The 26,467-nt window shown below is 51.7% G+C and overlaps 1 protein-coding gene across 1 annotated transcript; it reads right to left on the reverse strand.

Moving 5' to 3' along the window:
- Positions 1–22,707: 22,707 nt before the first annotated feature.
- Positions 22,708–26,467, reverse strand: LOC119463785 (zinc finger protein 394). Its single transcript, XM_049655380.1, has 3 exons — positions 26,437–26,467; positions 26,013–26,178; positions 22,708–23,387 (listed from the first exon to the last, which is right to left on the reverse strand). The coding sequence occupies exons 1-3, from the start codon at positions 26,465–26,467 to the stop codon at positions 22,982–22,984; spliced, it is 603 nt and encodes a 200-aa protein (XP_049511337.1). The 3' UTR covers positions 22,708–22,981.

Below are 26,467 nucleotides of genomic sequence, written 5' to 3' on the forward strand. Positions count from 1 at the left end.
AGAACTGAGACAGAGAGTGAAAGCAGAGTATAAAAATAGCATCGCGCAGCATAGTGGACGCTAGGTGTAGAGGAGGAGTGAGGCATGAGGTAGTGGGCGCGTAGAGATGCTGCCGACGCCGATGGCGTTTGCCCGCGTTGGCGCCGAACGCGCCTGGTGTCCGTGACTGCAGCCGATGCCTTTGGCGGCGGCTCGGCAGGTTTCGACCACAGAACTGGAGACTAGTTGATTCCGAAAGGCTGAAGCGAGAGCTAGGGAAGCTGAAACCGTCGCAGCTGCTGTCGCAGAAGAGAACATCCCGAGTTTAGATTGAGGGAAGCCGAGAGTTCGCGTACGCGAAGAAATGAAGATCCGGAAGCTTGTTAACGTGGCCGGTTGAATTCATCGCGATAGTATGCAGAACATCGCTAAGAAATCCTGAGTGCCAGGAAACTAAGTGTTTGGTCTTGCACTGCTTTACTGGCCTTCCCCAGCTCCGCTGGTCTCTGGTGGTTTGCGGTAGCAGAGCCACGCATAATATTTAAAGCAAAGCTGTATAGCCCGCGTTGGTCGGAAAATTTCGGGGCGTAAACACAAAACGCCAGGTTAACAATTGACGGCAAACAGCATATCTTTGTTTGCAATCAGGCATATATATATATATATATATATATATATATATATATTGCCGTAGCCGTAGCCGTGCCGTAGCCGAATATCCCAAGCCCAATTCCTTGAAAACACTTAGAAGTTTCATTGGGCTGTGCTCGTATTTTCGTCGATTTGTGCGCGACTTTGCTACCATCATCGCGCCTCTTACCAACCTTCTGACCGCCTCTAACGGCCTGTCTGCTTGGTCAACAGCATGCGACGAATCTTTTCGAACGCTACGGCGCTTACTAACGTCGCCACCAATACTCCGTCACTTTGACCCTAATGCGCCTACGGAGATCCATACTGACGCCAGTGGTGTTGGCCTTGGTGCGGTGTTGGCTCAAAAAACACCAGGATACCAAGAATACGTCGTTGCCTATGCGAATCGAACGCTCAAGAAAGCCGAGTGTAACTATTCTGTCACCGAGAAAGAGTGCCTCGCTATAATTTGGGCTTTGGCTAAGTTTCGTCCGTACCTTTATGGCCGCCCTTTCGACGTCGTCACGGACCATCATGCTCTATGCTGGCTCTCATCGCTGAAAGATCCCTCGGGACGCCTCGGTCGTTGGGCGCTTCGCCTGCAAGATTATGACATCCGTGTTGTGTACCGATCCGGCTGCAAACACTCGGACGCTGAGGCACTGTCCCGCTCGCCGCTAGCGTCTGACACGGCTTCTCCGTCAGCCTCTTCGGCTCCCTTGTCGCCTATTGACTTTGCAGACATGTCGTCGGAGCAACGCAAGGATGCGTGGATTTGTCAACTCCTTGACTTTCTCACTGACCCATCCACTTATCCCGCCTCAAGAAGAACTCTGCGTCGCCAAGCCGCCCATTTCACTATTCGCGACGATCTCCTTTATCGCCGGAATTTCGCGTCTGATGGCCGGAGGTGGCTTCTAGTGGTACCTCGCCACATGCGCACGGACATATGCGCTGCTTTCCACACTGACCCACAATGCGCTCACGCCGGCGTTCTCAAGACCTACAATCGCCTGCGGCAGCGAATCTACTGGCGCGGAATGTACGCATTTGTGCGCAAGTACATACGTGCGTAATTGCGTAATCAAGGAGTGGAGGAGGCATACGTGAATATCTTGGCAAATATCTACAAGGATTCCACAGCTACCTTGGTTCTCCACAACAAAAGTAGAAAGATACCTATCAAGAAAGGGGTCAGGCAAGGAGACACAATCTCTCCAATGCTATTCACTGCATGCTTAGAAGAAGTATTCAAGCTCTTAGACTGGGAAGGATTAGGAGTGAGGATCGATGGCGAATATCTCAGCAACCTTCGGTTTGCAGATGACATTGTTGATGACAACAATTGATGACAACAATGGAGAGGAATTACAACAAATGATTGAGGACCTTCATCGAGAAAGTGCAAGAATTGGGTTGAAGATGAATATGCAGAAGACAAAGATAATGTTCAATAGCCTAGCAAGGGAACAAGAATTCAGGATCGCCCGTCAGCCTCTAGAATCTGTAAAGGAATATGTTTATCTAGGTCAATTACTCACAGGGGACCCTGATCATGAGAAAGAAATTTACAGAAGAATAAAATTGGGTTGGAGTGCATACGGCAGGCATTGCCAAATCCTGACTGGGAGCTTACCACTGTCGTTGAAAAGAAAAGTGTACAATCATTGCATTCTACCGGTGCTAACATACGGGGCAGAAACTTGGAGGTTAACAAAGAAGCTCGAGAACAAGTTAAGGACCGCACAAAGAGCAATGGAACGAAAAATCTTAGGAGTAACGTTAAGAGACAGGAAGAGAGCGGTGTGGATCAGAGAACAAACGGGGGTAGACGATATTCTAGTTGACATTAAGCGGAAGAAATGGAGCTGGGCAGGCCATGTAATACGTAGGATGGATAACCGGTGGACCATTAGGGTTACAGAATGGATACCAAGAGAAGGGAAGCGCAGTCGAGGACGGCAGAAAGTCAGGTGGGATGATGAGGTTAGGAAATTCGCAGGCGCAAGTTGGAATACGCTAGCGCAAGACAGGGGTAATTGGAGATCGCAGGGAGAGGCCTTCGTCCTGCAGTGGACATAAATATAGGCTGATGATGATGATGATGATGATGACATACGTGCTTGCACTGCCTGTCAGCGGCGCAAGACTCCACCTCAACGCCCGGCCGGTACACTTCAGCCTCTCCCTTAACCGGCCCGTCCATTCGACCGCGTCGGTATCGACTTATACGGCCCGCTTCGCTCGACCACCTCTGGGAATAGGTGGATAATTGTCGGCGTGGACCACCTCACGCGTTACGCCGAGACTGCAGCTTTGCCTACAGCAACAGCAAGAGACGTTGCGTTTTTCATCTTACGCAACTTCGTACTGCGCCACGGTGCTCCCCGTGAGCTTTTAAGCTACAGGGGACGTGTTTTCCTGTCTGATGCTATTGAAGCCTTGCTCGTTCAGTGTAACATCGTTCATCGCATGACAAGTGCATATCATCCGCAAACTAATGGCCTCACTGAGCGATTTAATCGCACTCTGGGGGATATGCTGACGATGTACACGGCGTCAGACCAGTCAAATTGGGACACCGTCCTTCCATTCATCACATATGCGTACAACACTGCTACGCACGCGACTACAGGATTCTCGCCATTCTTCCTCTTGTACGGACGTGAGCCATCATGCACGCTGGACACTATGCTTCCCTACAGACCTGACTCATCTGAGTACACTGCAATTTCTGATGTCGCCAAGTACGCCGAAGATTGTCGACAATTGGCCCGTTCATTGACAACCGAGGACCAAGGTCACCAGAAGCTCAGGCACGACACCGACCGATCTCTCATACTTTCGTGACCGGTGACCTAGTTTGGCTTTGGATTCCTCCGAGTACGCCTGGCCTTTCGTCTAAATTATTGGCCCGATATCATGGGCCCTACCGCATCCTCGCTCGGACATCTCCAGTCAATTATGACGTTGAGCCTTTGACACCGTCTCAAGACTTACGTCGTCGTGGTCGAGAAATCGTTCACGTGAGTCGCCTCAAGCCCTATTATGACCCCTCTATACTGTCAACGCCTTAAGTCGCCAGGATGGCTACGCTACTTCCCGGGGGCCAATGTAATGAAGAAGACAAGACGACGACGAAGCAGTCAGCAAGCAAGCCACAGTGTTGGTGCTAACCACGCGCCCTGAGCTTGCGCTTGCCCGGATTTTGACTACTGGTCGCCTCGCCGCTTCTTGACGTTCGCCTGACGTTTCTCGCATTCATTGACGTTTATACGTGAATAAATCACGTTGTGTACGCCCAACTTTGCACCCCTGTATAGCACCACTGTACATGCCAATCGTTTTTGATGACTTTGACATGAGTCATTTTTCGTGTTGACATCCATCACGAAACGCAATCTGTGCATGCCTGTGGTCATGGGCTACTCATAATTTACGAGCTTGTTTTCACAGCCTTGTTGTATTCACTTTTTTTAATAATTCCACTCTGTGCACGCGCAAGTTTCCATTCACGTGTTCGTTGTATTCTTTTTTACTTGGTATTGTCTTCGTTTTCACTAAGTATTTTTTTCTTGTCTCTTTTCAAACTTACGGCAATAAAGGTATAAATTGAGCTCTGTATGCTTGTACACGCACTCTTGATGAAGGCTGGACCCCGGCCGAAACGTCAGTAAAGTCCTGTTATGTTTTTCCTACGTGCTTCTATTTTTTGAACAATATATATATATATATATATATATATATACTTAGTGACGCGTCACCACGCTTTAATATATAAAAATGTCACAGTTTCGCCCTAAGGGCGAAGCAATGAATGCGATAGCAACACAGCAATGTCATACGAAGTAAGGTGAGCGGCTTTGGTAGCAATATGAATTGTAGTAAACATGAGCTGATTAATTAAGCAGGTGTGCTGCGGCGTAAGTAGACCGACATGAAGAGAGACTCGATGACCACGAGAAGACGCGTGTGAAACGGTGGTGTTGATGAGAAGCGCTTACCGTTGGCAGCGCGTGCGAAGGGACACACCTGTAGTGCTGCACTGCCGATCTGGGCAGCATTGCATGTGTAGCGTGCGTTGGATGATGTATGGTGTTTTAATGGCGCAAGGGCCAAGTATGGCCAAAGAGCGCCATGCCATTGTTTGCGAGTTTGCAGTGGAGCGTTGAATTCTGAGTAGTAGATAAGGCGTGGCTGTAAAGGGGCCTAAAAATAGCGTGCGTTGGAAAATGTGGCCCGACTATTACTAACTGAATGAACAAGCGTGGTGTGAGCGCGCACAAACAAACATGAATAGATCACACTGAATGACTGCAGCCAACGACTGTCAAAACGCTGTCAGCGAGCGCATACGCCGCGCAGCGGGCGAAGGTACGTGCGGTCTATCGCTTCACCGGAAACTGAGCGGCGAATGCACGGTGCATAAAGGTCAGAGCCGTGTGGAGATAAGAGACTGTGCGGGCGAGCGAGCGACGAGCGCGGTTGTTGGCAGAGTAGAAGTGCGCCCCCCCCCCCCCCCCCCCGCGCTCCCTCCGGCGCTGGCTTCCCGCTTCCTTGCTAACCATCTAACCAGCTAACCATCTCCCCGCTGCTTGGCATCCACACATGGTTCCCTTTAGCGGGAGATGGTATGGTATGATAAACTTTATTCAGGTCCTGAAGAGCTGGAGTAATTGTTTTTCTACCCTGATACCCGTACGCAATAGTGCCTCAGTGGGTAAGCTGGTAATAGCTCTTTACCTAACAGGTTATATTCGAGGAATCCCTTAGTTAATTAATACGGTGGTTGATGTTTAAAACGCTATAGGCTCACTGCGCGTCTACAAAGCTGGCTTCCGGGAAGGCGGCATATACTGTGTTTTTACGCGTAGAGAACGTATGTTTGTCGCCGATAGGAATGAGAGCGTCGGAGGAGGACGGCGCCTGAAGGTGGAGATGAGAATCGCCGCGTTCGCGCACTTTGCGTTTGAGCTTCGACGCCGCGGTGCTCACAGTGCGTTCGCGGCGTGCAGTTTTGCATGTGTAGCAATATGCGCTTTCTCTGTGGCACACCAGCAATGCCACATAGAAAAAAAAAGCTTTTTTTCTCTAGGTGGCAATGACACCAGGCGTCGCACCGTTGAGATCAATGTATACCGTCTGCGACTGCGTTCGCGCGCTTTCCGTTTGTACTTCGATGTCGTGGTGCTCGCAGTGCATGTTCGCGGTGTCCATACGCTTGCGCGTAACCCGCGTTCGCGCAGTGAAACGTCAGTGACTTTTTAAAGGAGAAAGCCTTGTATGCCCCATGAAGCGAAAAATCCGGCGTCCGGCATCATCATCCGATGGCACCGAAACCCACGTGACCAAGTGATGACATCAAGTCCCCGGCGCTGGACCTGCAGCGGAGAAGTAGGGTGAATGAAGGTGGATTAAAGTAGGCTAAGGTGTATTAAGGTTGGTACAAATTAGAGCAATGTCTAGCAAGTTGGATTAAGGTGGATAAAGTGGATTGAGGCTGGTTATGGTGAAAAAAAGTGGGTTAAGGTTAGTACAAATGATAGCAAGGTGGACTAAGGTGTAGTTTCCATTCAAGGGGATAAGTTCGACAAGTCATCATGATTTCGCATTCAAATAAGGATGCTGAAATGACTGTCAACATTTTTCCTTAAGATCAGACAGAATTAAAAAAAATACCTGTAACGAATAAATAATTTTTGTCATTGAGCAGTATTACTCAAAGAGGCGGATGCTACTCGCACGAGAAATCAAAATGCATAATAGCCTAATTCTAAAAAATCACCAATAAACTTGGCCAATAATTACGTTATGGCCCATTGTGCAATTTAAGAATTGGAGGCGATGAGTCCGCAGGGTGTTACTACATAAAAAACGCTTAACCTTGCACTCGGCTGCGCAACGCTTGAAACAACACCGACACTGCGTTCCAATGCCGACAACGCGTTCCTGCCGACCCGCTCCGTGAACGCGTCTCTCTCTCTCTCTCTCGGAACGCTACCAGCGCTCGGAGCCAACGGACGCATCCGCATCGAGCTCCGTGATTTTCCGACTTTCTCGCCGTAAATGTTCTTCTAGGTAAATGCTTTTTGCACGAGTGGGTGCGCGAAGTGTTTCCGAACCCGTGGATACCAATTTCACGTGCTTTCTGACGGCCATTCTCAAGTGAGTTTCTTTTTCCCTCGACCACATTTTCTCGCCCGACGGTTGGGCCTGATAATGATAAGTGGTTCTTGAGGGAAAGGGAAAGGTTGGCGCTATCTTCTGCAGCCCTTGAGGGAGCACGGCTCAGCGCCAATTGGGCCTAGCGCAGTTGCGCGCCTAGGCTCAGCGCGGCCGCGCGTTCTCTCGCGGCGGCCCGCCTTTCCTACCGCACCCGGCCGCCCACCGACATGAAGTGCGTAGTAGAAGGAAACACGATCTCGACCGACGAATTGGAGGATGACTCTTGGCAGCCGCCGCCCGGTTTTCGTGCCCAGGAGAAGCGAAGGCTCGAGCTTCGCCAAGCCACGCCGGACCCGAAGGACGCCGAGCAAACGCGGCCACCTCGCAACGATCCGAAGCCACGACCGCCACCCCAGCGACGACGCGGCCCCTTACCCAGGATGCCGGCCGACGCCATCCACATCGTGGGACGGCCCAAAGCCCCAATAGACCTCACGAAGCTGCCGCCCTGGCAACTATACGAAGCCCTACTCAAGGCACCGTCGCTACCGGACCAGCCGCCGGCGTCCCGCGACCAAGTTCAAGGCAGCGTCGCTACCGGACCAGCCGCCGGCGTCCCGCGACCAAGTGAGAGTCCACCCTACCAACAATACATTCACTCTAAGGGCACGTTCACACTGGGGAATCCGGCGTCTACAGCGAACGGATTTCTCCTGCCGCCGAAATTCGCGTCGTTCATACTGCTTGCCTACCGCGCCGCCGGAACGTCGGCCAGACGCCTTGTGGCGTCGCAGACCCTACCCCGCAACAGCATGGAGCTTTGACAGGCGTTTCACTCTGCTGCATCTAGTTTTCATACTCGGTGATAGAAACAGTGATTTTGCCAACAAAAAGCAGTCAACTAAATGGAGAAAGCGTGACAGAAACGATGCGAACGACGCAACAAAGACGGTGCGTCGAGCAGACGACAGCTACTCAGCCTGTGAGCTCGCCTCAGCCTATGGGCGCTTGCCAAAGCGTTCGCTGGACTCACTCCGCCTTTCTATACACTCTATTGAAACTACGCACTCATCTCCTCTCGTGTAGAGTTGGCATGTTTTTATTTTGCGGCTCTTCGTCACTGCTTGCAACGACGATGATGCTAAGCCTGCTCGCATACACATTGCTGGCGATGCACGACGCGTAGAAGCATTCGCCAAAGCAACGACGCCAGCGGTGGCGGGGGTTCGTCCTGCAAGACCGCGAGAAGCTGGGTCACGCCACTTTGTCAGGTCACGTTGTGCTTCACATGGTGCTTGTCGAAAACGATGGGGTGGGCACGCACCTATTCGATGAGCATTTCCGATGTCGCGACGAGCCTTGAAGACTGCTACATGACGAGCGCGTCGGACTTGGCCGCCATCTTTCGAATTTCTCACTCGCGCTCCGATTGGCCCGCGGTGAGGGAATCCGGCGGCAGCTGCCGCAAAAATCGGTCCAGGAGCGATCGGCGCGGAAAGGGCTATTCCGGCGGATCTCGCCGCCGCCGAACTGGGTTCCGCGCCGCTCCAGACGCCGAATGTCTCAGTGTGAACGCGCCCTAAGCGTGCAAGACTCAGCTCGAGCAAAGACGTACCTCCAAGTTACGTCCCTAAAATTCGGGGACCAGGCCATCGAAATTCACATTTACGCCCCGCCGCCAGACGATGCGTTTCGTGGGATCATGTTCCACGCATTTGACAATTTTTCTGATGAAGAAATCCTGCAAGACCTACAGGAGAGCAACCAGAATATGCCCGTGGTGGGCGGCCGCCGTATGGGACGGACCAGTCACATACTCGTCATGATGCTCGGCGATCATCTACCCCGATGGATATTTTACCACGGCGTGTACATACGCCTCTACCCTTTCTATCGGAAGGTGGAAGCCTGCTTCAATTGTCGCAAGGTGGGCCACCGAACCGACGTGTGCCCTCATCCCAGGCGCAACCGCTGTTCCCGTTGCGGCGAAGATCACCCGCCTGCCCCGCAAGACGCCCAGCCGACATGCCAGGCCCGCTGCATTGTTTGCAACGGCGGACACACCACAAACAGTTCCAACTGTAAATATCGCTTCGTGAAGAAGCCAACGCCATCCGGCCCAAACTCAAACCGGTCTAAATCGCCTCTACGACCGTCGGTCCTACGAACCGGTCGCTCGGCGTCCCGCGATCAGTCTTTCCCGCCTCTCGGCCAACCGCCGCAGCAAGAACGGGCCAGTCGCTCGAGATCCCGCACCGGCAACAGATCTCCGTCCCGCTCGAGGTCCCGCTCGAGGACCCCGTCAACCAGCCGCTACTTCTTGGCCTCGTCCTCCCGGGGCGCTTCGACATCGGCCGACTGTTCCTTGGATTCGACCAAGGGCTCGTCGCAGTCGTGGTCCGGCCCCACGAAGGTTGCCTGGGCCCAAGGACCCCCGTCCTCGCTGAAGTCGTCGTCACAGGACCCGTCGCAAGACACACAAGTGAGGGAGCTGGTCAGAGAGAATACCTCTCTTAAGGCCCGATTGTCCTCGCAGCAGTCCCAAATCTCAATACTCCTATCCCAAATAGAAAACCTCACTCAGCACATACAGTCGCTCGACTCCAAATTGAATAGGGCCCTCACCCAACCACCCGTAACAACCACCGCCCCACAGCAGCAGCAGCCGCAAGCCGCCGCTGCGGGAAAGCGTAAAGCCACCACTTCAACTGAGTCGCTTCAAATAGACGCATCCATTACAGGGGCACTCACGAAAGCCGTAGCTGAGGCATTTCAAGCCAGCGACGCAAAGCTCGAATCCCGGTTTAACGCCTTGGATGCGAAATTCAAGACCCGTCTCAATACCATGCAACAAACCATAGATGCCCGCTTCGCAAATCTAGAGCAGGCAATCGGCAACACGCACGCTTCGTACAACACTCTGAAGCAACACTAATGGTATCTTCGACTGGTCGCCTCGGTGCGCTCTAGATCGCTCTCACGAGCGGCGTTGTCTTCGGCTGGTTGAAAGAGGGCGTGCGCCTTGCATTCGGCTGGTTCTATTCGATCGCTCTCCTCCCGCGTCGAGCGCTCTGAGGCGCTCCGCGCCCTGTCGTCGGAGCAGTCGCGGAGACGAGAGCGTTTCCAGCAACGTCATCACAACACAGCGTCGCCGTTCTTGGCGACGGTCCACCGTAGCCTAGGCAACCGAGGCCACAGCATGCTGGCGGCTCAACGAACGGTCGTCCCACCGGCGCATCCACCGGTTTGGCTTTGGATAGGCGAAACATCGGACGTTAGCAGTAGTCACGTGGTTTCGCATCTGCCATTTCCTCCTCCGAGAGCGAGTCACACGTTCGGCTTGCGCGCTTGTCCTCTACCTCCGAGTTCGGGGAACGCCGGATCTGCACGACTCTGCTTTGGGGGATGGATGCGACCAGTCGAAGATACCATAAGAAAATGCGCTCGCTAGCGTTCATAAGCATCTTGGACGCCACCGCTCCTCATCGCGCAGTCGCCCCTCCACGCCGCAAGGGGCCACTCCCATGAATTAATCATGGCTCGTACCAATCTGATCGTATGGCAGTGGAACTGCAGGGGGTACCGCAAAAAACGGAGCCATCTGCAGCAACTCATAAACAAATTACAAAACGATCCGCAGGAAAACACTGAATCAATTCCGGACGTCATCGCGTTGCAAGAAACGTCCGCCCCAGCCACCCTTCCTAGCTACGCGGCCTACCAGCAGCTCGACCCGCACGGCTCCCCTTGCACTTCCACGCTTGTACACAACAACCTCACGGCCACACAGCACGATATAGAATACACAGACATCCCACACACACTCGTCGAAATCCTACCACGAAAACGCATGGACCGGTCGCTATTCGTTCTGAACGTTTATTGTTCCCCGCGAGCAGTCGTAGAAAATTTCTCATCTTTTTCGCAAAACACTAGCACTCGCCGGCGACGCGCAACTGCTCGTGCTCGGCGATTTCAACGCACGCCACCCTGATTGGAGCTACATGCACACAAACCCCCGAGGCAAAAAGCTATGGTCCTTCGTGCAGGATCTGCGCCTTACTTTGCTAAACGACCCGCAACAGCCGCCCACCCGAATAGGCAACAGCGTATGCCGCGACACCTCGCCAGACCTTACGTTTTGCAAAAACGTGACGCGAGCGTCCTGGGAGAACACGGGCCTACTTGCGGGCAGCGATCACTACATCCTTGCGACCACAGTGCAGACATTCGTCTGCAAGAAGCCCAAGCCCACGGCACGCATCACGGAATGGCCCAAGTTCCGCAAGCTGCGCGAAGAGCAAGCCCCGGACGCCATTAGCCGACCTCCGCGACTGGATCTCTTTTTTGCACGAGCACGTGAACATCACGACGCGCGAGATAGAAGCGACCGCCACCGATTCGCCTACGACTGACTCTCGTCTTCTGCACATGTGGGATGCGCATGCGAGCCTCCTCCGCAGGTGGCGACGGCAACGACACAACAGGAAGCTGCGCCGCCGCATCGAGGCGCTCGCACGCGATATCGAAAGCCACAGTCACGCCCTCGCGCGGCAACAGTGGGGCCAGTTGTGCGACGGCCTGAACGGGCAGATGAGCAGCAAGAAAACTTGGCATCTTCTGCGTCACTTGCTCGATCCCGGCACTTCAAAGTCGTCAGCCCAGAAACAGCTGCAACAGCTCCTGCACAACTACCCGGGAACGGACGCCGACTTACTCGACGAGCTAGCCGACCGCTACGTGGGCCTTGCGCCACCGTGTACACCGCCACCACCGTTTCCCCCTTACAATGGCGATCCAAACCCCACGCTTGACGCCGATTTTACGGAGGCCGAAATGTATGCGGCTCTTCTCAAACTTCACACGACCTCGGCGCCCGGTCCCGACGGCGTTACAAACAAAGTACTAAGAAACCTCGACAACAAATCGGTTGTCGCACTCACGCAATATGCAAACGAGTGCTGGCATTCGGGCATACTACCTCAAGAATGGAAACACGCGAAACTCGTGTTCATCCCGAAACCGGGCAAAAAGATGGATATCGCCAACTTACGTCCCATCTCGCTCACCTCGTGCCTCGGCAAATTGATCGAACACGTAGTTCTCGCCAGACTGCAAACTTACGCGGAAGAGAACGACCTGTTTCCACCGACGATGCTGGGGTTCCGTGCCCATCTTTCCACGCAAGACGCACTCGTTCAAATACATCACGACATACTTCGGACACCGCCTCACGCGAGAACCCGCGCCCTGCTCGGCATCGACCTCCACAAGGCCTTCGATACGGTGCAACACGCGGCTATTGCCTCCTACCTTGCCGCCATACATCCAGGAGAGCGCACGTACAATTACGTATGTGAATTCCTTTCAAACCGAACGGTAGACCTCGGGGACAGAGGCACCCCTCAAGGGGCAGTCCTCTCCCCATTTCTTTTCAATCTGGTCATGAGTACACTTCCTGCCTCACTCGACGAGATCCCCGGCTTACGCCACACCATCTATTCCGACGATATTACACTGTGGACGGCCACGGGCTCGGATGGCCAGATTGAAGAGACCCTTCAACGTGCCGCCGACGCCGCCGTTCACCACGCAACGCAAGCAGGCCTCAAATGTTCGGGGAGCAAATCTGAACTCTTGCTGCTTAGACCTCCCGACCGCCGCAAGATCAAACACCCCCCTTTACCGACCATCCAAGTCTACGTAAATGGCACGGCCTTACCGCAAGTGAACCACATGCGAATCCTCGGTCTTCACGTCCAAACAGGCCAATACAACACCACCACGCTCGACGGGCTGACCGTTGCGGTCACACAGACGGCCCGTCTCATCGCACGCGTGTCTGCCCGCCGGCAAGGCATGCGCGAAAAGGAACTTGTCCAACTCATTCACGCCTTCGTGATATCGCGCATCACCTACGCCCTACCGTACCTCCGCCTTTTACGCACCGAAAAGGACAGAGTCGAACGACTCATTCGCAAGGTCTACAAGCTAGCTCTAGGCCTTGCCCCCACCACCTCCACGACACATCTCCTGAGCCTCGGTCTTCACAACACCCTCGACGAATTGATTGAGGCACATCGCACTGCCCAAATACAACGTCTTCGCGGAAGCAAGACCGGCCGGTGGATCCTCGATCGCATCGGCCTCACTGCATCGCCCTCTGGCCAAGACCCGATCTGCCTACCTTCTCCGATACGACAACGCTTTGTAGTAAAACCACTACCGAAAAACATGCTAGCCGCTCACCACGACGGGCGTCGACAGGCGAGGGCGCAGGCCCTGCACGAGACCTACGCCTCAAGCACAGAGGCAGCATATGTAGATGCGGCCCGTTACACCTCGCAGTCGAAAGCGTACGCTCTCAGCGTTATGGCTATCCGCACTCCCTCGGACACGACCACTGCCTTACGCATCTCCGGCTCCGTCCGCGCCCTAAACCCCGCCGAAGCCGAAGAAGCGGCTATCGCGCTTGCGGCATCTGCCGGTTACACTACAATACTTAGCCATTCGAAAACCGCCATATTTCACTTTGCTCGCGGCACCGTCACCCCTGGCACCCTACGCCTTCTTCAACCCCTCGCTCGTCAGTCTGACGACGAGGACCCCCCACCCATCTCGCTAGTTTGGGTCCCTGCACACGCGGGCAACCGGGGAAACGAGGCCGCCCACCGGCAAGCTCGCCCACCGAGCGGCGGGCAGTGCCACGGATCCCGAGGAGGGCCCCGGCGAGCCTCTGACCTCGTATCACGAAATCGCGCAACACTACCGCCTCGCTCGCCAAACAAAACCGCCACCGCACCCCAAACTCACGAAACCCCAGCAAATCGTTTGGCGCCGCCTTCAGACCCACTCGTTCCCTTGCCCGCAAATATACAGTCACATATACCCCGACCTCTTTAGCCAACACTATTCGCAGTGCGGCACGACCGCCACCCTTGCCCACATACTCTGGGACTGCAGCGAGGACCCACCCCCGCCTGATCTCCTGACCACTCCCTCGGCCGAAGCGTAGAATAACGTGCTCCGGAACTCTAGCCTAGACGTGCAACTCCGGGCCATTCAACGAGCCGAGGAGGTGGCGGCCAGGCACCGCCTGACCACCATCCTTCAGTGAAAATTTTTTTTTCACTTAAATAAAGTTGTTTCTCTCTCTCTCTCTCTCTCTCGCTCTCATAGCGCGCAAAACCGCTTCTGCTCTCAGGGCACGAGCGCGCGCGAACGCGCCAGCTGTGGACGAAGACGACGATGCTCGAACTCAATCACATGGATCGCATAAATGCATGCTGTGCAAGCGTGGTTGTATAGCCTAGTGGTTACGACGCTCGCCTTGGGAGTGTACGCGGGTTCGAATACGAACCCGCGGTTTCTTAATACGAACCACAAAATACGGCTGGCATAAAAAGCTTCGCTGTTAAAACAAATTTCTTGGATGCCTTGAGTTCCGAGATGCTAGGCAGATTTAGTATAGCGTAAAGCAGCGAACGCAAAGAGTTAGCGTTGCGTGCACCACACTGCGCATGCGCTGTACGTAAACGGTGCTGGAGCTCCTACGTATGTACGCTATTTTCGGGATTTAGCGGTGAACGCTAAAGCACGCAAGGGGAGCCTTACGGACGGCAACATGGCGGTGCCAGTCGAAGTGAAAGCTGCCCGCTTCGGATCTATCGAGTCGTCGGCCTGCACTGTTCGCGTCATTCGTTTCCCACTAATGCTCGTGTTTGCTTTAGATTTGTGTGGTGATGCTTCGACAGCAGCATACAGGTGACAAATGAGCGTTGTTTTTGATATACGTTCTCGATTATCGGCGCAGTAGGCTTAACGAGAGGGTTTGCTCATGTTTGCTGTATCCGCCTCGAGATGGCACCCAAGTGTATTTCACTCATTCGTTCGGTGTAAAACCGCGATCTTAAGGAGGCCGTTTCTTGAGAACACGTACAACCTGCGCGTTTGCTCTCTTTCCCAAGCATGAGGGCGTCTATGTCATCCCAACTTAAAAAGGACAGGTAATATGGGTGCCACAGAACACTCGATCGCGGCATGCAAAGAATATACGGTGTGCTTCGTGACTCTGAATCACTCTGACAAAACAACACTGAAACCAAACACCTACATGCATAATTAACGCAGTGACTGTGGCTTTGGATAAGCTTGACTTAGGGAAAGACTTGCGGACTCTGCATTGGATCAGCTCGACATTTCAAGAGGATTTGGCTTTCCAGTACTTTGTGTTTTTACATCTACATGGCGCCGTATATGTTTGCCTTTGCGTTAGCGTTTTGCTCCGTTCCGCTATTCTAAAACACTACCTTGTGCCGCGCAGTGCAACCTTTCTTTGCGTTAGCGTCGCGTCGCACGCTAACGCTAACGCAAGCGTTTTACGCTATACTAAAACTCACTACTAATTCCCGAAGTGGGCGACGAAACGCATTAGTCACAAAGTTACTTTTCTGCTTCAATGTATAGATCATCATCAGCCTATTTTCATGTCCACCGCAGGACAAAGGCCTCTCTCTGTGATCTCGAATTACCCCTGTCTTGCTCTAGTGGATTCGAGCTTGCGCCTGCAAATTTCCTAACTTCATCACCCCACCTAGTTTTCTGCCGTCCTCGACTGCGATTCCCTTCTCTTGGTATCCATTCTGTAACTCTAATGGTCCACTGGTTATCTATCCTACGCATTACATGGCCTGCCCAGCTTCATTTTTTACGCTTAATGTCAACTGGAATATCGGCTATCCCCATTTGTTAAAATGCACACAACGGCATTTTTATTTTAAAGTGTAAGTGGATCAACATTAAATTTTTATTGTTAGTTTGATGGTGCATAACTCGAAGTCGCTGCCATCATAAAAAATGGGTTTTACGAACCAAAACCAGGATACGATTATGAGGTGCATTATAGTGGAGGACTATGAAATAATTTTGGCCACCTGGGGTTCCTCAAGGTGCACCCAAGACATGGTGCACGGGTGTTCTTGCCTCGAGCTTAGCAGAGCTACAACTAAGCCACTACGTCACCATGGTGGGTTGGCGCCATCCTCACCATTCGACTAAAGTGGATATGCCTTGCAAACTCAGCGGCTACGAATTGCAAATAGTTTTTTGTGCGTTAAAGTAACTAATAAAACTAAATGAATTTTGGTTATTAGCTGAACATACATTTTGATTTCTGGTACGAATATTGTCGCCGCTTCGAGTGAACCAGCTCAAGCACTACAAATAAGCTGTCACAGACCGTTTTTAAAAATAGCGTGTGATCTAAAAGAAAAGCACCTGCATACCCCAGCTAAAATCAGTTTCTTTCTCTGTGAATTGCTTGAGTTTATAAATGTAAGCCTTTAGAGCGTCACTGCAATGGTTGACTGATAAATTGTAATATTCGACAGCAATAAAATGCATCTGAGACTGGCCAATTTTGACCGCTAGAAGGAATACCTGTTTCAAATTCATTCAAAATTGACCACTCGAATACCGCGTGGCAAGCTATAAACTCCTTCTACCATCAGGAACCACTTAGTTTGTAATGCAGCGTGTGACACCAAGAAAGTCAGACACGTCATCTGTAATGCTTATAACCTACGGCTTCATATTCGGTTATCACAATTCAGTGCATCTCCTGAATCTTGCTAGCTGCTGCCAAGTATGACCATACTGACCTTCGCGCAGCCGCGCTTACTCCAGCCGAAGACCGCACTTATGCGGAGGCTGGACGCTGACGCCAACGATTAGTCGAGCCCGCGATAGATGGTGTCACTGAGATACATATCTACTACACCGCGCCAACAACCGACGTCAAGTTGGAATAGGCGCAGTGTGGTCGGTGTCCGTGGTGACAGCGCCGACAAAAGAAATATGCCCCTAGAGGTAATATTGAGTCAGGAGAGGTGAGTCACTGAGCGAAAACATCGCAGAAAACACGAACCCTGCCCGCGGATGTCAGCACTGGTATCTGTTTTGTATGAGCTACATAAATCAAAAGAACATTATGATCCTCCCATCTACGCGCAAACAGTACTTTTCAGCCGCTTATAGACGCTGATTTCAGCCGATGTCGTGTACGTATATATATATATATATATATATATATAGATAGATAGATATATATATATTCATCACTCGTAGTTCATAGGGGTAAGTGCCACTGCACACGGACCCTTTCTGCACTATATCCAGGATCGGCCCCCATATAGCTGGGCGACGATCCGCCAGATCCTTGCTATGCACGCTGGTGGCTGTCGACGTCATGACTAGCGACGTGATGGATGGCGACGGGGTGGCTTTTACTGCGAAAAAAGCAGGACGTGTCGATTCAATTTCGCTGCTGTTTTGGAAAGAGCTTCACTTCAAGTGTCCGGTTAAAGCAATACCAGAGAAGGCAACTGTACTTTGAATTTAGCGTTGACCATGACAATTTGCAAGAAAATATTCTTGAATTGAACGAGGGTGGTTGCTTGGGCTAGTTGGTAATTCATGGTAAAATACGACGTACAGCGCAAAAGGAGAAGGACTGAGAGAGACGACAAACGCGGCGATGTCGCAAGAGGCACACGTAAACAGCAGGATCAGCCGCGTGATCAACTGCAGTGAACAGTGGTCGGTCACAGCTGGCTGCCTTCACCGGTGCTTCTCCAGGTGATATGACGTAACAATTGAATAGCTACGCAGGAATAGCTAAGCTTGAACGTTGTTTCAAGCGAAGCCCTGTTTTTATTTGTCATCAAGCGATCATACAACTGGTCACCATGTAGCTGTTGGTAAACAAGCGGCATGGCTGACGGCGCATTGTTAGGAAGGCTGACTTGGTGATGTAACGATCCCTTCTAGTTTATTTCTTTATTTCATTCCTCAATGGCCAAAATGTGACGATGTCCGTTTGTCATATGACTGCGTTAAGCGTCATGACGTCATGACACAATCAAATTCTGGGAAAAATGGGTAGTCGAACAGCTTGTATACTAATTTATTAAGCACCCTGAAAGCACTCTGAAGCTTGCCAATATTTTTTTTTCGTTTCAGGGTTGCGGACGATCATATAACGGAAAAACGATAGAAAATCTACAAAACTGTCATGTCAGTACTTCCAGAAGACATTCGCTGGCACATGTGCCATTATGGTTTTCGGGCTCTTTCCTATTTGTTGTAGGGAACGCCTATTGCGCTGATTCAACACGGCATCACAAGAGAGGTCAGTTTATTAGACAACATTGACAAAAGCGCTTGTCGCCATCTTTGTCACCCGAAGCGTGGGACCGCCTCCTGCAATCACCTGACAGCCGCATTCAGGCGGCAACTATCCTAAACGCCCAGGATGCCGCAGGCCAGTTCCGCCAGCCTGCCAATTAATGGATCACATGGCCAGTTCTACCTTTGGTGAATAAAGTTGTTCTCTTTCTCACTCTCCGTCCTGCCTTTCCTTTGTCTGTTGTCAACACATCTTTTGAATAGGAAGACATTAGGTTCCTGTTCGCAAAAAATAAGAGAATAAAGAAGGGCAGGCTATACAAGAGGATATGTCAGAGAGCTTGCCATAATTGCAACAACTGTAATAGAAAGAAGGTAAAGATTGGGGGCTACATACCCGAAGCTGGGTACCATGTCTTGTTGTTGCTTCTGCTGCTGCTGCCGCACAGCAATAATGCAGCTCATGTCATGGCTTGCTCAGTAACATTAGTGCGCGCTCACATTGAATAACAAATAATTGCTGTGAAAGGTGCGCCGCCCATGTTTCAATAAGAAACCACCCCCTTTTGAAGCTTAAGGAGTTCGAGAATAGATGGCGCTACAAGTCCACACAGTCTCACGGCTTGTTGTTGATACAGCCACCTCATCAGCGGCGACCCCGGGAGTTGACGAGGAAAAATTTCGGACTTACATTAAGAAACAGTGCAGGTTTGCTTTGCGAAGAGCATCTACGTATTCAGCTTGTTTAAAGTGCTATCGCCTCTGAAATTAGCAGCCCTGTAGTGATTACAAGAACCAAAAAAATGTGGTTGATCCCTCTTATATAGGAATCGGTATAGAACACGAAAGTGAAACGTGTCTTCACAGAAGTAGTGTAATGTTTATTGCACATTGATATATAATGTCTATTGGTGTTTTGTGGCTAAAGCGCCCTTAGGCGTTGATGCACCCACGCTGACGCCTGGTGGCACGTGTCCTCCATCACGACTACCAACGTCGATGACCATGAGCAACCGTCGTGCATATGGAAGCTGCACTACGCTGCACACGCTAGCACAACGCGAAAGACGAAGCACGTAACTGACACACTAATACAACGCGCAAGACAAAGCACGTAACTGAATCGTCACCGAGTCAAATCAGCGCGTACAGCGCGTCGTAATTGCAGCCTCCGCGATCAACTTCAGAAACATTTTCAGAGCTAATTGCGGAGGCCACGCTCCGCTGTGCTGAGTACGGTGAACGCCACCTAAGTGGCGTTGGTAGTGCTTCTTGATGCCAGCGTCCCTTCGAATGCTGGCATCGAGGCGTCGTAGTGCTGAGACCACCGAAGCGTTCACTGTCGGTGCGCGTTAGTGTCATAATGCAGTACTTCTCTTTTCTGCTCGTAGGCGGCGGCACCACCCCGAGCAAGAGCGCGGGTACACGGAGGAGTGTTAGATATATAAGGCGCGTCTGTGTAGCTCTCTGCAAATGCGTTTGTGGCGCAATGGGTTAAACGCTCGGCGATCTATCGTCGCGGACCGAGAGGTCGTGGGTTCGATTTCCAAATTTTGCATGTTTTTGGAACTTTTTCTTCTGGTTTCTTTCTTTGTATTATGTTCTGTGACGTATTTCCGTGACGGAAATACGTCAGTGAAGTCTTGGTGGACCCCGGCATAAAACACTTTCGTGTTAAAAAAGCCGGGTCGCGTAATCGGGATAAATATACGCCAACGCAGAGCTTACTAAATATGGCACAATCAATCGTACATACCAACTCTCCCGAAGTTTTCGTAAAGTTTAGGAATTTGGGATCGTTTTACGATTTCACGAATGTTGCGCCACGCTTTGCGAAAAATGTTGTTGGCGAAAGAGTATCGCTCCTGCTCTGCGAAGCTCCCGTTGGAAGCTTTCCGATAGCGAAAGTGGCACTTTTACCCACGCAGTAAGCTGCTGCTGTTCCGAGAATTATCCAATTTTACTCGCTCCCTATTGCTCCTGACAAGGCACTATGGGAACTGAACGGAAGTAAACATTTGGGAAACCATTCAAACCTGCCCCGCCTTCGCTATTGCGCTTAAACGGAGAAAATTGAAAGGGGTTGGCTCTTCCACCGCTGAAGTACAGAGCAAGTTTAAGGAAAGTTAAGTATGCTGTCTAAGTTAGCGAATTATTGACACTTGGTGAAGGAATATGCATGACCTTTCATTTTGGTGCACCGCCCACGACGTGTAGGAACATTCTTGTACAGCAGGAATACAAAAAAAAATGTCCGTTATTCAGATACTATAACCATGTAACATTGATACAGGAGGACAGCAATGTTTGCTGCCATTGTAGGGGCACTGTTTTCCCTGCGTAGCGGTAAATATGACGTAACAGCTACTACTGTACTTTGCATTGCACTTTGCTTAAAGGAAAAGGAGCACGTGGAAAATGTTCCGGGACGACTAATCTCGCTTAGCGATTCGCCGCAGCAGTAATGTTTCAATTGTACGTATTTCGTAGGGGTTGCTCATTTGTTGCGCATTTACAAGTTCATCAATGCGCACGAAGCTCTAATGATAAAAAGAATTAAAAAACAATAACAGCGTGCACTGGTGAACCAATAATAGGCGGGTCGACTTAAAATTTTTCAGGCGCCGAGGACCCCGTACCAAAGTTTGCAATCGAGCTTGATAGACGCTCCACTTAGAGACACGAAAATTGTATTATGTATGAGCCATGGTGTACAAGTGGTAGTCTCATTTAAAGAGGACAGAATTGAATTGGGTAGGTGATGTAATGAAATTGGATCGGAACCTATAACCGTAATGAGTGGCATAGGCAACCAAACGGAGTCCTGACACACATAATTAGGTTATGCGGCAATATTCAGTAACTTGCAACCACTGAACCAAATAGTGGTGAAGTGAAAAAGGGAAATTATACCTCGCTGAGAGGCGCCTGCTGTGAACTGAAGATAATAATATTTTTTTCCATTCATCGATGCAATGTCACAACATTGTTGACAACTTATAACAAAAAGGTAGCAGTTTCTCCCTACACGCCAATCATTCATTGCAATAGCAAATTATTAGACAGCTATACGAAGAAGCGATAGTGCTTTTATTGGTCAAATAAATTTGGAAACATTTGCTTACTAACTAAATTGCCAAGCATGGTGTCACGCGCACACCAGGAAACATGTACACATACATCTCACTCGTTGACCACCGACACTCCCTGTCAAAACGCTGGCGTGAGGAAGCGCCGCTGAAGCAGCGAGCGAATTTAACTTTGCGCTCTCGCTCGCTTCAACGCGAACAAAGCGGCGAGGACACAGCGCTCACGAAGCAGTCAGCCCTCGGCTCACCTAGACTCTGTCCCCGTAACAGATCGCTTTCAACATGCGCCAGCGCGGCCGCGCTCAGCCGTGCCATATGCAGCCATCGGCGAAGTAGAACGCCCACCTCCACCTATTCCTTCCTCCCCCCTTGTGCTATGATCACGATGGAAGACGGCCCGCTTCCTGCTCATGGTGGTGCGAGACCGAGCAGATCGCGCCACCATCCCCGGCTCACCCTCGCACGCTTTCACTCGCGCACACAGGAAATGGCGCATCGAATTGAATTCTGGAGTTTTACATGCCAAACCACAATTTGATCCTTCAGAAACCCTCAGCACCAGCACAAGCAGCAAAAGGACCACGGTATATGACCCGGACAGAGCTCTGAGAGTAGCAGCCAACCGACGCAAGAGGAAACTCCGTGCGAGTGTCGCGCCAGACCCAAACCCACTTCCCGCGGGTCTTCCTAGGTAGGGGAAGGTGCTACTGCACAGGCTCCGGTCCCGCTTCGTCCTCACACCGGACGTGCTGGAGCGGTGGCGGCAGTACCGGCCACGCCGGGAGAGACGCCCTCCTTTCCCTTCTACTGACTCCCTTCCGTCGCAGAAACCTAGCCCCTCGATAGCCTCTGAGGACTAAGAAGCACCGCAAGAGCCACACAAGTGCCCTGACTGCGACGAGGCCACGCGACCATCCGCAGCCCATCTGTTTGGGAGTGCGAGCGCTACGCTAAGGAGCGGGACCATCACCTGAGGGCGGTGCGAATGTCGTCCTACGAGGAGTGGATTAGGCCGGCAACTGGATCAGCGGAATCCGACAGGACCATTCTGGACTCGCTCTTGGGTTTCGCCAAGGGCTCGCAGCTTCTAGGGCGGCTCTGAATACTCCTCCCCCCTACCCTCTCCCCTTCGTATTCCACATAATAGGCCTTCGAGCCATCCCTCAATAAATACATTTTATCATCATCATCATAATGAGGCACGCCGCAGTGGGGGGCTCCGGATTAATTTGGACGACCAAGGTACCTTTAACATGACGCGGATGGCATGGCCGGAATTTGATTTCGCTACCTGTTACTCAGCAGCGCAACAGCCGCTAAGCCACCGCGGTGGGTTGTATACGGTGCAGCCACACAAGCCACATGACTTATGCAAACTGAATGTGTGTACGATGTACACTTTAATGTTGAACAAAATCTATTCCTATCACACTTGCACTTTATACGGAACATCACGGCGATGGCGCAAATGCGCATGGAGGGTCCATCGCTATCGCAATTATGCGTTGAACACGACTACGATCTTTTACAAACAGACAGACAGACAGAGAACTTCATTAAATAGGTCCTGAGAAGCCCTGCCCTTTTATTATTATCTGCAGAAATCAAGCTATTTGACGAGGCAAAAATAATACATAATGTGACGGGCGCTTTCAAGAAGCAGTCCAGGTTCAAACAAAGCAACGAATGTCTGTCCAAAGTCTTCCGGCGGACACCGAGGTCGTCATGTTTAAATTGGAGGATTCGCGATCATTAACGTACGGCCTTTACTGTGACATCCTCGAGGCCATGGTTACCGAATCGTCCACGTACTTCACACAGCTGAGCTATTAGAACGCCGCGTCCGGTGTGGCAGAACAATGTCGAGTAGCACCACCCAAGCACGTACGCAAACTGGCCCTATATGACGGCGCACGCTCGATGCCAGCTTCTTACTCTTTGGCAGGTACCGGCGCCTGCTTGCTGTGCGCCGAGCGCCTGTGCCTGTTCGCGCTGCCACTCTGAGTAAACCGTTGTCCGCACACGTCGCAGACGTGCGGCTTGAGTCCCGAGTGCGTCCCCAGGTGTCGCAGCAGAACGCACCGCTGATTGAATCCCTTGAGGCACTCGGGACACACGTAGGGCTTCGCGTCTCGAGTGTGCAGTCTCCGGTGGGCGGCCAGGGAGGAGGAGCTGCGGTAGCGCTTGTCGCAGAGTCCGCACGCGTGCGGCCTCTGGTCGTTGTGGGTGTCCATGTGGGCGGCCAGGGTGCACAGCTGCGCGAAGCCTTTCTTACAGATCTTGCACACGAACGGTCTCTCGCCCGTGTGCGTCCGCTCGTGAGAAGTTACTCGATGCCTGCGTGCGTGTGGACGCAGAGAAAATAATGGCAGAATTTTTGAAGTTTTTTTTCTTAAGTGCTGCTTGCCATTCGCCGGCTGTTTTTATTCATACCATGTCCAATTATACCAATGCCTTACCCCTAATGTTGCGAACACTTCTAGCGTAGGAACCTTTTCGTGAATACCGTGAAATGGTTTATTCGAAAGTGCCACTGAGGCAGAGATGATGAATGCTGCAGTGTGGCGAGTGGTTTTTGAATTGCAGCAAAGTACCTCGCTCTGATATCTTTAGCAGCAATGGCTTGAGCAATTTATTTTTGTACGAAAATTCCAAGTTTATCGAGCTCGTATGCCGCATTTGCCTACTGTGATTTAATTATAAATTATAAGCTAAAATATTCATACTACATGTCTGTCTGTCTGTGTGTTTGTCTGTATGTCTGTCTGTCTTTTTTCTTTTTTTCCTTTTAAGTGCGAATGCACTTCTTAAGCGACCCCGAAAACTCCGCCGGCATCCGCGCTCCTCCTCCTCTCCCCTAGCAACGGCGCGAGGAGCGGAGAGGAGCGTCTGTAGCAACGGCGCAGCGACGTCACGCCCCACGTGACTGCGCGCGCTCCGCCCTCCGCTCCGTGGCTGCGCGCGCCCCGCGCCGGCTCCGCACCGCTCTCCGCGCCGTGACGTCACGGCGCGTTGTGCAGCTGGCGCCTCCGCGCCGTTACCGCGCCGTGGCTGCGCGCGCCGCGCCGGCTCCTCGCACCCTCTCCGCGCCGTGACGTCACGGCGCCATGCAGCTGGTGTGCCTCTCCCCCCGTTAGGTTTGCACTCACCCTCGGCCGCCGCCTCTCCCCTCGCGCTCACAGCTCCCTCCTCGCCCGGTAACAGCCCCTCGTGTGCGTACTCTCCCCACCGCTCACCCCCTCTCCAACCACCTGGCGTGTTTCGCTCCGCCGTCAAGTGTTGTGTGTGTGGCGCCGGCGCGTCAGTCGTGCTCTCTCGCTGCCGTCTCCTTCGCTCGGCTCTGCAGTTTAGTCGCGCGCGCCCCCTCATAGCATCACCCCGTGCTTCGCACTTCCTCATACTCCCCTTCGGGGAAATGCGGGTTTTCTTTTCTTCCTAAGACTGCGTCCCTGAATGTGGCTGCGCCGGCACACGCATTTCGGAGGCCACAATTGGCAGTACTATAACGAAAGACGAACGCGTTGGCCTGCGTCGTAAAGATGTCTTATTGGGATAGCAATTATATGGACACTCCAAACAGATTTCTGCCATCGCCGTGAGGTTTCGTATAACGTCCACCGGCGATAAAATCGTTGCCGCGCGCCGTACGCTGTGTGTGCGAGCGAAATCGTAGGGTGAGCCGGCAATCGCGGCTCAGTGTACCGCACGGGAGGGAGGAAGGCCGGCCGGAAACACACGGTCTTCGTTCGCGTGCGACGCATGGGGGTGACGCGATGGCGAGGGAGAGAGAAGGGGGAGGGGGTGCGTTCTGCTCTGTTGGCTGCTGCTCACAGCGGGGCCGCGCGGGCGCCGTATCTTGAAAACAATCTGCGATGTGGGCAAAGGGCGCGACCGCGCGGGCCTTATCTTCAAAGCGATCTGCGATGGGGACAAAGTGCATGCGCCGAGTGCCGGTAGCTGCGGATGCGCTGTGCTTTCGACGTTCGCGCTGAAGCGAGACGAGAGACCGCGTGAAGGTCAGTTTGCCCGCTGCTGCTGGCGCGCTTTCTTACCCCGGAGTTTCTACAGCGAGTTTCCCCGGTCATCGAGCGACATGTGTATGTGTTCAGGTTTACCAGTGCGTGCGTGACATCGTGCTTGTCTATTTAGTTAGTAAGCGAATGTTTACAACTTTATACGGCCAATTAAACTACTATCCTTGCTTTGTATAGCTCTCTACTAATTTGCTAACGGGCGAAACTGGTACTTTTTTTTAAATAGCAGGTCCTCGTTACGGGAACCTTCTGCTGTCACAACGAATAAGTTGACAGCTGAAATAATCGCTCAAGGCTAGTGAAAGCACAAGTCAGAATCAGCGGATACTGGCTTATATTCGCCCACCACTATTTGTACAGTCTATGACTCACACTCATCGACAACTAACGTTGGTACACGCTCCCACTCATAATTACCTAAATTCACTCGTCACATATAGGTATTTTCACTCACGATTAAAGGGCCACCCAGGCTCATACACGCGTCAAATTTCTGCTCAGTGGCATTCTTCACTCCCATACGAGCTCATTTTCACTCGCACTCACCGACAGTCACCTACCATCCTTCTCACTTACTCACAAAATCTCCGTCACTGACTTTCGTTTCTACTCACGCTACGTGCACTCACACCCGTTCATCCTCACATCCATTCACACACTTCGTCACTTACTAAAGCTCCAACTCACTCCCTTGAAACGACTGAGAAGCGATTACGAGTCAGTGCACTCGTGAGTGAGCATGCAACTTATGGCTAAAGAGCATGACAGCACTATGAAGCTACCATGCTCGCAGCTTTGTTTTTCACACCCATTCATTCTGCAATTTCAGAGCACAAATAAACTGTTTGTCTATTTACAAGCTTGTTTGTACTTTTTCTTGAAGTGAGTTTATTTGCCCCTAAGAACATTTGGCAGCGAAGCCACTCACCTATCATTGCTGGAGTACGAGCAGTAGGCACACTGATGCTTGCCCGGAATTCTTTCCCTGTGCCTATTGCGTTGGTGCCTTCCGAGGTAATCGGGCGACGCGAAGCATTCCCCGCACTCATCGCAGCATAGAATAAGACGCGGCTCAATGGTAAAATCTTTGGTTTCTGCAATGAAAAAAACAAACAACGCACACATAAAAAAATCGTTGCCTGCTGAAGACAAGCACTTTCTAAAATAAAGTAAGCCAATGCGAAAAAAATGAGCTTGAAGTGTGAGAACGCACACAAACACAAGATCAAGCAGCGATCAACACATCTGCAATCACCGCACCAATCGTATTGACAAACTCTGTCTACACACTGCTGGTGAAATGAAAAAAATGCACAAGAAAGGAAAACAATTAAACGTTGTTTTGTACTTACGGGGGTCAGCTGATGATGAGTCATGCTCCAT

Source organism: Dermacentor silvarum, chromosome 9 (genome assembly GCF_013339745.2).
Source record: "Dermacentor silvarum isolate Dsil-2018 chromosome 9, BIME_Dsil_1.4, whole genome shotgun sequence".
NCBI lineage: Eukaryota > Metazoa > Arthropoda > Arachnida > Ixodida > Ixodidae > Dermacentor > Dermacentor silvarum.